Source organism: Rhipicephalus sanguineus, chromosome 4, assembly GCF_013339695.2.
Source record: "Rhipicephalus sanguineus isolate Rsan-2018 chromosome 4, BIME_Rsan_1.4, whole genome shotgun sequence".
Lineage (NCBI taxonomy): Eukaryota > Metazoa > Arthropoda > Arachnida > Ixodida > Ixodidae > Rhipicephalus > Rhipicephalus sanguineus.
In genome coordinates, this window is record NC_051179.1 from 147,199,752 (window position 1) to 147,210,715 (window position 10,964).

At 49.0% G+C, this 10,964-nt stretch overlaps 2 protein-coding genes across 2 annotated transcripts; both read right to left on the bottom strand.

Moving 5' to 3' along the window:
• Nucleotides 1-811: 811 nt before the first annotated feature.
• On the bottom strand, nt 812-1,600 carry LOC119391707 (uncharacterized). The gene has a single exon (XM_037659364.1). The coding sequence runs from the start codon at nt 1,598-1,600 to the stop codon at nt 812-814; it is 789 nt and encodes a 262-aa protein (XP_037515292.1).
• Nucleotides 1,601-2,333: 733 nt separating this feature from the next.
• LOC119391709 (uncharacterized) lies at nt 2,334-2,963 on the bottom strand. The gene has a single exon (XM_037659365.1). The coding sequence runs from the start codon at nt 2,961-2,963 to the stop codon at nt 2,334-2,336; it is 630 nt and encodes a 209-aa protein (XP_037515293.1).
• Nucleotides 2,964-10,964: the final 8,001 nt, after the last annotated feature.

Consider the following 10,964-nt stretch of genomic DNA (forward strand, 5'->3'; position numbering starts at 1 on the left):
CTACCCCAAGACTATGCACCACTATTCTATTTTCAACATCCTCCGAGGGGGAGGGCACGAACGTTATACAAGTCACTCCGCTGCTTCCAATGTATACAACTTTTGTATCGGGTGCTTCACCACGTGGGCCGTTGCCACACGAACGGAACAGCCTCTGACTATCTTGTCTGTGATGTGATCACGTCACTTGGACAGCTGTTCTTGCACAGCCTAAATGATGCGCGCTTGCATCTCCGGCGTTTCCACCTGGGTGTGGCATTGCTGGTGCAATCCGCACTCAGGTTCTCCTGCAGGCGGTTTACTGCAGCGTTTTGGAGTCTTCTCCACGAAGTGCCTGGATACCTGCAGCGACCTTTCTTGCTGCGGCCCGAACCCTGCGAAATCTCGAATTTCACGAAGGTTCCCGAGATCGACGCTTGTCCTTCGGATGAGTTTACGCCATCAGTGGCGAGTCCCTTTGCCTGGCTATCCCGCTGCTCTGTAGGAATATCCTCGTTGAGAAGCTCCCATAGTAGGTTCGCGTGGTGGCGGTATTGCTTCGACTTCGTTTTCGGGACCCTCCACTTCTCTTCCCGAGGCAGAAGCAGCGCTTTCTCTTCCTTGTCTACGCGCTCCTCCCTTTGCTCAGTCACAACCTCCTCCAGTTCCTCTAAGCAGTCCACTTTCTCCAAGTCCTCATGTTCAGGCGGTGCGTCCAACGACGAGGATACCACAGGAAGCACCGCGGGACTATTAGCTCCGCCGACCAGCAGATTGAAGCAGTCGTCGTTGCGGGTGGGCAAGCTATCGTCAGGGATACGAGGCTCCGGCATCATGGAAGGCTCTTGGTAACATCCAGCTGTCTGCTCAGACAATGCTCTAACATATCGAGTTCTTGTGTTTTCTTTGGCATCCAGTTGTCAATACTAATCGTGCCGAGGCGCCACCTAGCCGATTCGTCGCACTCCACACCAGCTGACATGAGGAGGGCACAAGTCGTTGCAGCCTCGTGAGGTGAGCTTGTTCCCTGTACGGTCCACCCAAAAGACGTTTCGACCGCAGTGAGTCCCTCGCTGAGGCGATCGATGCTTCCGGTGGCAAACTTCCAGTAAGCGTCTGAGCCAATCAATATGCTGATGTCATCTGGGTGCCAAGTCTCTGGATCGAACAGATCCGCAGCATCGTGTTTCCTGGCGCACAACAGCTCGAGCACTTCAGTGTCCAGCGGTGGACTTGTCGCGGAGCATACTTCAGGTACCTCTAGTGCTTCCAACGTAACGGTGCTGTTGTTGAATCGTCCACGCAGCGTGACGGAAACGCGTTGACAGCGAAATTGATGCCGCAGCTTTGCATTTCCGAACGTCATCAATGATAGCTCTTCGATGCCAAGGGCTCTACACCGCAATCTCTTTGCAACATCGGTGCGGATAAACGAACGCTGGCTGCCGCTGTCCAGCATCACACGCACCAGAAGTCGTCGTGGTCCGCTCTCCGCCCAAACACGACCTGTCTGAAGCAGCACTGACTTGGCTCCCTTTTCACCAGTTGAGGCCGTGGTTACTGTCGGTGGAGTAGTGCCAGGCGTAACCAGCTGCTCAGTCGTTCTTGGAGAAGCGGTCATTGCGACAGCGCGTGACAATTCGCAGAGGACCGTTAGGTGTCGGCGTCGGCACTTGTTACACGTGAGATTCCGGGAAACTCGGCAAAATTGCGCGACATGATTGCGCGTTCCGCACCTGTAGCAGCAACGAGAGTTGCGCAACCTGGCTTTTTTCTCTTCGACAGACATGTCAGCTGTGCATTCTGCGAGGCTGTGAGCTCTGCTGTTGCACAGTACGCAAGACAGAGTGCGCTGCTGTAGGGCCTCCGTCGCAACCAGCGCAGATGCTGATGGAATGGCATGTGCAGATCTCGTCGGCGAATTCATGTCATCATTACCATGGTCGAGTGGCAAGGATGCGACGACGGCGCTGCTTGCTTTCCTTCTTCGCGCACTTCGACCTGGATTTTCAAAAAAGACAAAATGTCGGTCGCCTTGTGCGTTCTTGCTCCAGGGGTTGTGTGCTCAGCTGATGCGTCACCATCCTGGGTGCTCTCCTCTTTCTTCTTTTGTCGGTACAATATAGCCAAGTCTTCTGGCAAGCACCTCATCAGGACGCGATTAAGCACCACAGTGTACTGATCAGGTGGTACACCCAGGCCTTCGAGCGCACTTACGCGGAAACGCACGGCGTCATGCAACATCCCAAGCTTCTCCACTTCCTTGGAACTCCTTACCGGGGACAGTGCAAGAAGCTGGTCGATGTGCTCGTTCACTAGAAGTTCTTGTCGACCGAAGCGCTCTTTCAATGTCTTCACAGCAATGTCGTAGTTGTGTCGGCCAGCCTGATGCCTTCGATCGCTCGCTTGGCTGCTCCCCTCAGGTATGTCAGTAAATACTTGAATTTCTCGATCGGTGGCAGTTCGATATTATTGTGAATGGTGGCGCTGTAGTGGTCCCAGAATTCTTGCCACTGACGTAAATCGCCGGCATACGTCGGGACTTGAAGCGTCGGAAGTGCGACCGACCGGTAACGTGGCGTACTCACTGGTCCTTGCGGTGCCTCAGCAGATGCGATGTTGCTCTGGGTGGCTGCTACACGGTCGCCATTGGGTCGACTCCTAGACGGTTCGCTGAGATGAGTCGACTGTTCTCGCTGAGACAAGAAGAACTGCGCGTCAGCTATCGCGTACAGAATCTTATCGTGGTAGTCAGTTGCACCCTCGACTTCGGCTTCAATAGCTTCATCTTCCGTGAGGTCGAGAACGTCCTTGTCTATCTGGCGGAGTTCAATTTCCTTAGCCTTCAAAACGGCGACTTGCCTGTTGACCTCGCGCGCCTCGGTGTCAGGGTCCTGCAGTAGCCCTGTCAGGAGCGTAATATTTCGTGAGACGCTGGCCCTGACAGTCCCACGCACCTTCTGAAGACGCTCGGCCGAAGTCATGGCAGTCCCGGAATGACCACTCCCGGGTTTCACGGCACCAAATATAAATAACGAGGACCCGTGGTCTTAGACGTTTTTACTGTTCAAGGGCTGGCTCCGAATCCTACTTCGTTCTCATCCTCGTTTCCTGTCCCTACCCCAAGACTATGCCCCACTATTCTATTTCAACAATGAAATCACAGCAGCCTATTTTTGTGGTGTAGTTGTCTGGCGCCGCCGCCGCCGCCGCCGCCTCCGTTGTGCGTAAACAATGCAATAAGTAACGCGATTCATTATTGGGAAATTGCGGCATCCAAGCCAATGGTATTGTTATATTTTTACCTCTGTTAATCATCTTCTTGATATGTAATATACCTTATACAGTACTAACAAAAGGAACTGAAAACCATGTGCTCCGAATACACTACCTCTTTTTTATGCAGTAAATTCAGTCGGTTTGTGTTGCCCCCATAGCAAAATAATGCAATGGTGGGAGTAAACTTCGAGAACATTTTTCTTGACTAAACAAAAACTACTTCGAATAAACTTTCTGTGGACGAAGTTGTTATGATTCTCAATCGTATGCGCTTTTCTGCTTATTTTTTGTGGGACCACCTTGGGGTGCTACAGACGTCTGAACATAAGCCAATGTAGCGTTTCTTCCAAGTTCAGGATTTTATTTTAGAGGCTGTGCACCGCACACAGGCAAAACAAAAATTTAGGAGATATTACGTTTTATGGAGAGTTCTATAAAAACAATTGATGTATTTGGTCTATAATGGTCTTTTGTAAAAAAAATTCCCGAAAATGCTGCAATTTACTCAATTTTACCTACGCGCTAAGGAGTGAAAAATATAAAGCTGCTCCAAGCAGCTGTCCTATAATAAAAGCGCGATGCTCTAAAAACACAAAAAAAGTAAGTTTCTAATGAATGCGTGAAACAGTCCATTTATGGCGAATTTTTCTTTCGTACCTGGTTTTCCACCGTATCGAGAAGTTCAAATGGCGCTCATGTGCCCGAAAAATTTTTGCCGCTCAAAATATTTTGGGAAAATACTCTAGAACTAATGTCTATATGTGCGTAATTTTCTCAGATTTTTTCAGAGAAATTAATTTTTGTCGAGCGCCCCGACTGGGACAGTTGGCATGGAATGACCCCAAAATAAAACTAGTTGGAAGTCAGCGCTCTTTGCCTATGTTTGTCTTGTCCCTTTCCAAACCTTCTATGCACTGTAAACATTTAGTTGGTATAGATTCATTATGTGAATTTGGCAGCGCAAACAAACGGGACACAGAGAGAGTGGGACGGACTGCACTTATTTGTTGTTTGTTTGTCTTGCTTGTTTGCACTGTCAAGTTTACATAATGAACCACGCTGTACACCAAGGTGGTCATTTCATATACAAATAACAGATTACGTAAAATGTACTGAGCTGTAACTTAATTTAAAATATAACAAATGTTACAAGGAGGACTGTCGTATATCTGCAAGTGGCTCGAGGTTTATGTTCAAATAAATTTGAACTAATGTCATTGCTAAACTGATAAAAAAATATTTTCTGCTGCCACTTGAGCCAGCTTTTTGCAGTTAGAGGCAACTGTAAAATGAAAATTAAGCAACTGCCACAAGAATTGACCCTGCGTTAAAGCCTCTCAACACAAACAGGATAAGAAAACTTAGCAGGAAAGGAAAATTTATTTACTGTAACAATTACTTCAAAATGACACAAAACAAGGGTACTGAGCTAGTCACAACGTTGCAGAAGCAGTGCGATACTCCCTCACAGTGCAAAAAAATGCAACTGTAGCTGGTGCATTCATTTCAAGAGGCAGCTCAAGAGGAATAGATCAATTCTGGCATTATCTCGTTAGGCGTTTAACCTGCACTTCAAGGTCATAGTCCTAGTAATGCACTTGGTCTAGGAAGGTGCAAAAGCCTACAATCGTGCAGAGGCTGACATGCAGCATCGAAGTCATGCCTTCAAGACGGGCCTTATCATTGCAATCAATCAGCTTTCACTTTACATAACCATGCCGTGAATGAGTGAAACCCTCTTTGAGCACATGTTCAATGGCAAAAACGTGACGCTATACTACAATTATCAGCATAGTCTCAGAAATGTAAATAAACAAAGTGCACGCAACAGGCTGTTCGTACTGCTTCAGTGAAGTGACCAGCCGGTTGTAGCGCGCGGAGTCGAACGCTCGTTGGGCGTGTATCAGAGCAGAATTGTTGCACAAGTTATCTGCTCCTTCAAAAAAGAAAAAGAAAGAAAAAAAACATGCTGCTGTCAATCATTAAAAGACTAAAAAATGCGGGGTTAATTGGGAAAGCATCTCGCAATGCTGCTTAATGATCCTTACGAACTCTGATATCTCTTCAGCACACCATTTTACATTATTTTCATTATGCGTATCGCCTATACTCGGGACGAAAACTGCAGCTAAGACGGACGGCACCCTTTTTTCGCATAATGAAGCCTTCCGTTACATTTAGGAAGAAAGCATACAAGCGTAGCTCACTTTTTCGTGATCCCGGTACCAGTTGAGCATCGCCGAGTACCCGCGGCACACGTCGGTTGTTGTTCGACTCACGCCTCCTCCATTCCTTCCTCAGTTTCTGCAGTCAGCAGACAATGTCTTAACGGGGTGCTCGCAAACAATTGAAGCAATGCTGCAATACTCACGGTTCATCTGCAGTAAGTGGGTGCTGCCGTTTTCCTCGCCAGCCGGGAAGACTTCGTAGAGTTCTTTGTCAAAAGCGTCGATATCCAGCGGGCGGAAACGACGAAGCGCACAAGAGAATTCACTGCTGTAGACGATGAGGAAAACATCTCTAAACTTAACCCTGCACAATGGATCTTGCTGAGCGTGGAGATCATCGAAAACACGCCGATCACGTTGCTGCGTGAAGAAACACAAATGCGTGGAGCCTATTTTTTTTCTCTCTGTGGGGGCGCGGGAAAAAGAAACAAAAAGGAAGAAGCGCAGCGCTACCTACCGCTTGTTAAAAGTAAACGTCGCAAACATGACAAATTGTTTTGTATACACTTGCCTAGCCGGGGGGGGGGGGGGAAGAGGGCGCATCCCGAAGCGATCGGACGCGACGCACATCGGCTCCGTCGTTTTTCGGCTGGAGCCGTGGAAATTTAGACGGGACTCCTCTAAAACCTGTGCGACTGCATCTGGAAAGTTAGCAAGATCCTGGAGACACCGATCTTACCCAGGTACGCCCAACTTTCGGCCATTCGAGCAACTTTTCGCACCACCACGTAGCGGCCGAGCTGGGCCTCACGGCTCCGGCTCCCCCGCTGCTGGACGCGGACACGCCCATCGGCCAACCTCTCAACATGGCGCTGTCTGAACAACGCGGCTACGACCCCACGACTCTGTCGTGGTCGTCTGTCCCTACAAACCAACCAGAGGACGGCCCATCCACCATGTCAGCGGGGCAAGCCGACATTTTTCAACTCGTCGAAGGCCGGCGTCGCCGCCGAAAGAACACAAAAGGAGAGTCTACGCCCAAGACTCCTCTCAACAATCCAGCCTCCGGAGACGCTTGCGCTCCGCCTCCTAAACATCCACAGAAGACTTCACCACCAGGCTCCAAGTGGACGCCAAAGCCAACGGTCAGGATGAATCCTGACGACTACGTAATCGTGCTCAAGCCGCGCATTACGGTCACCCTCAAGACAGCCTTTCAACAAGGTGAACTCGGCGCTGCCATTTCCCAACTCATCGGAAAGCAGCACATGAACACCATCACAATTTCCCCCAATTGGGAACAAACATCATTGTCTGTGGCACGCAGAACCACGAGGTAGTTCAGAAACTGCTAACGGACATTCAAATCCACACCAGCAAGGTCCGCGTCCGCTTCACGGACACCTCAAGTTCACCGGTGACGTGTGTCGTGGCGTGATTTCTGTGCACAACCTCGAAACCAGTGCGTCCCCTGAAACAATAGTGTGCAGTGGCGAGATGGTGAACTGGTCTATGTCGTCGACAAGCTGGGACCTTTAAAGTAAGCTGTGTTGACATTCGCGGGAGGTACCGTTCCGCGTTACGTCCACTACAACGCAGAACTGACTCCCGTCAGGGAGTACAAGAAGACAGTGCCAGCGTGCTACCGTTTGCGGCACACTGGGGCACCGTTCGGATATCTGTCCCAACCCGGTCAAAGAAAGATGCGGCCTATTTGTGGCCAAAAACGGGGTCGCTGATACTGAGGAGATGGTCCCCCACGAATGCAACCCAATGTGCATAGTCTGCGGGGGGCCCGCACCTCACCAGCTCTCGCGAATGCACTGGAAATTCATCAAGCTTCAGCAGGCCAGGGCCAGGACATCGGTGGTCCCCACAAAAACCGAAGCGCCAGCCGACTGGCAAGGCGCCAACCCCTGGCAAGACAGCAACAGCAACGCTGCCGCCTGGAGCGGCGGAATCCCCAGCTCTCAGCGCTCCATCTGGCGGCGCTGCCCGCGACCAAGACAAAGTAGGCAGCTGGGAGGAGATCGCCTCTTCTCACTCTCCTCCTTCCTCCTTCCCACAAGCACTGCCGAAACACAGGAAGTCAGGCGGGAGCTCGCCTTTTTGCGAGCGCAAAACGAAAAACTAGCCAGCGAACTTCACTCGCTCCGAACCCACCCCATTATTCTGCCCTCCTCAAGAGAAGAGGAGGAAAACATAACAGACAGGGAGATTCCTACTACTGTAGACAGTCGCGTCGTGGCCCTGAAGACCCAGGTGACCGCAATAGAAACACAATTGGCTGACCTCCCCCAAATTATCCACGACACCATCACGCGTCAGGTGGAGAGTGTGATCACACAGGTGACACAAGCCGTAACTCACATTATCCAAAAATGGATACAAGACAATCCGCGCGTCCTTAAACGCGTCCGCGCGTCCTTAAACTCAGCCACTTTTACTGACACAGTGGAGCTGCAGAGGTCTCAAGGACCGCAAGAAGCGGGCTCATCTCCGCCTTTACCTTAAGACCTTTGAGTTCCTCGCTGCCGTGGTTGCTCTTCAGGAACCCGGCACCGTCGTCAACTCACAAACTACACTACATTTCAACATAACCCGCAGACATGTATACTCGTTCACAAGCAGTACACTGCGCAGGAGGTCACACTCCCCACAACAACGCTTTTTAAATGCGAAGCATTTCTTAGCGAACTTCTGCGACTTTGAGCGTTTCTATCTATCTATCTATCTATCTATCTATCTATCTATCTATCTATCTATCTATCTATCTATCTATCTATCTATCTATCTATCTATCTATCTATCTATCTATCTATCTATCTATATAGCCGCCTACGACTTTGTGCTCTCCTGGCCGTTTCGTTAATCGGATGTATACCAAAACTGGTGTGTCATAACATGACCTTATTAGAAACATAAATGACAGGTCATATCATGAAAAACATGACACGCGTGTCATGAACAGCATGATTTACATTCCACGGCCTTCGGGCTCCCTGGCCGTTCCGTTAATCGGATGTATACCAAAATCGGTGTGTCATAACATGGCCTTATCACGAACATAAATGACAGGTCCTAACATGCAAATCATGACGCGCATGTCATGTGCAGCATGATTTACATTCCACGGCGCTTGGGCTCCTGCGGCCGTTCCGTTAATTTCATATATACCAAAATTGGTACGGCATGACAAGAGTTTATGACGAACATAATGACAGGTCCTAACATGCAAATCATGACGCGCATGTCATGTGCAGCATGATTTCCATGACATGGTCTCGGGGCGCTCGCGGCCGTTTAAATGAAGGGATACATACGAAAAACTGGTATGACAAGACATTTCTGTATGACGAACATAACTGACACGTGGTAACATGAAAATCTTGATACGCATGTCATGTATGACATGATTTACATGCCACGCTCATGGCGCACTCGGGGCCGTTTCGCTAGATTGATATACACCAAAATTGGTATTGTGCGATGTGACTTTATGAAGAACATGAATAACAGGCGGTAGCACGAAAACCATGACATCCATGACATGTATGTCATGATTTACATGCCGCGCTCATGGTGCATTCGCGTCCGTTTCGCTTGCGTGATCTACACCAAAATTGGTGTTACGCTACGCGACTGTATGACGAACGTAAGTGAGACGTGGTAACAAAAATCATGACATGCAAGTCATGTACGACCTGATTTACATGCCACGCTCATGATGCGCTAGCGGCAGTTTCAGTCGATTGATATACACCAAAACTGGTATTGCGCGATGTGATTGTATGAAGAACATGAATGACAGTTGGTTAGATGAAAACCATGACATGCATGTCATGTATGTCATGATTTAATTGCCACGCTCATGATGCATTCGCGACCGCTTCGCTTGCTCGATGTACACCAAAATTGCTATTGCGCGAAGCGACTGTACGACGACGGTAAATGAGACGTGGTAACATGAAAATCATGACATGCATGACATGCACGACATGATTTACATGTCATGCTCATGACGCACTCGTGCCGTTTCGCTTGCTTGACACACCAAGATTGGTATTGCGCGACGCGACTGCATGACGAACGTAAATGAGAGGTGGTAACATGGACATCATGACATGCAGGTTATGTATGTCATGATTTACATGCCGCGCTCATTGTGCATTCCCGGCAGTTTCGCTGGCTTGTATACACCAAAATTGGTATTGCGCGACGCCACTGTATGACGAACGTAAATGAAAGCTGGTAACATGATAATATGACATGCATGAAATGTACGTCATGATTTGCATGCCATGCTCATGGCGCACTCGTGGCCGTTTCGCTAGATTGATATGCACCAAATTTGGGATTGCGCGATGTGACTGTATGTAGAACATGAATAACAGTTGGTAGCATGGAAACTATGACATGCATCCATGTATGTCATGACTTAATTGCCACGCTCATGGTGCATACGCGGCCGTTTCGATAGCTTGATATACACCAAAACAGGTATTGCGCGATGTGACTGTATGATGAACATTAGTGACAGGTGGTAACATGAAAAACCACAATATTCATGTCATGTATGGCATGATTTACATGCTCTACTCATGGTGCACTCGCGGCCATTTCGCTCCTTTGATATACACCAAAATTGGTATTGCGCGATGTGACTGTAGGACGAACATAAATTAGAGGTCTTAACATGCGAATCATGCATGTCATGTACGGTATGATTTACATGCCACTGTCATGGTGCGCTTCCGGCCGTTTTGTTAACGTGATATATACCAAAATTGGTATGGCATGACACGAGTGCGTGATGAACGTAAACGACAGGTCATGCATTTATATAGCAGAATATGCGTTTCATTGGCATGGTGTACACTAGATTGTGCATGCATGCGTGTATGGCAAACATGCGATATATGGTGGACTAGATGCCATGGCATGAATGATTTCATTTGGCTCAAAGACAAACAAGGCGATGTATGCAGCTCTTTGCTGGCTGCTTCGCATTACATCGATTCCCACAGTGCGTGGGATTTGCCGAATTTTTCCATACACGATGGTGTCGGTGCTGCCAATAAAGCGATCAGACCCACCTGTAAATATTCTAAACATTTACTGCCCCCCGAAACTTAAGAACGTTACGTTCAGCGAAACTTTCGCTCAAGCTATGCAGGTGGCGGGAAGGGACCCCCTCCTGATCGTTGGCGACTTCAATGCCCCAAGCAGGTTATGGGGGTACCCCCGGGAGGACACGCGTGGGAGGAGGCTTGCGGAACTTCTTTCCACTCTTGGACGCACCATCCACACTGATCCTGCCAACTCAACGCGTGTAGGCAATTCGATTCAACGAGACACTTGCCCGGACCTCGCAATTACACGCAACATACGCCATGCCGACTGGCTGAATACTCAGGACACTCTCGGCAGTGATCATTGTCTAATCAACACAACCATCTACATGCGTCCCTTGACACGCCCACTAACACAAGCCCGTGTCCCAGACTGGACGACTTTCCGCACCTCTCTACCTATAGT

Bases quoted from the DNA above. Each gene is read 5' to 3' on its own strand.
- LOC119391707 (XM_037659364.1), bottom strand. From the start codon at position 1,600: ATGACCGCTTCTCCAAGAACGACTGAGCAGCTGGTTACGCCTGGCACT.
- LOC119391709 (XM_037659365.1), bottom strand. From the start codon at position 2,963: ATGACTTCGGCCGAGCGTCTTCAGAAGGTGCGTGGGACTGTCAGGGCC.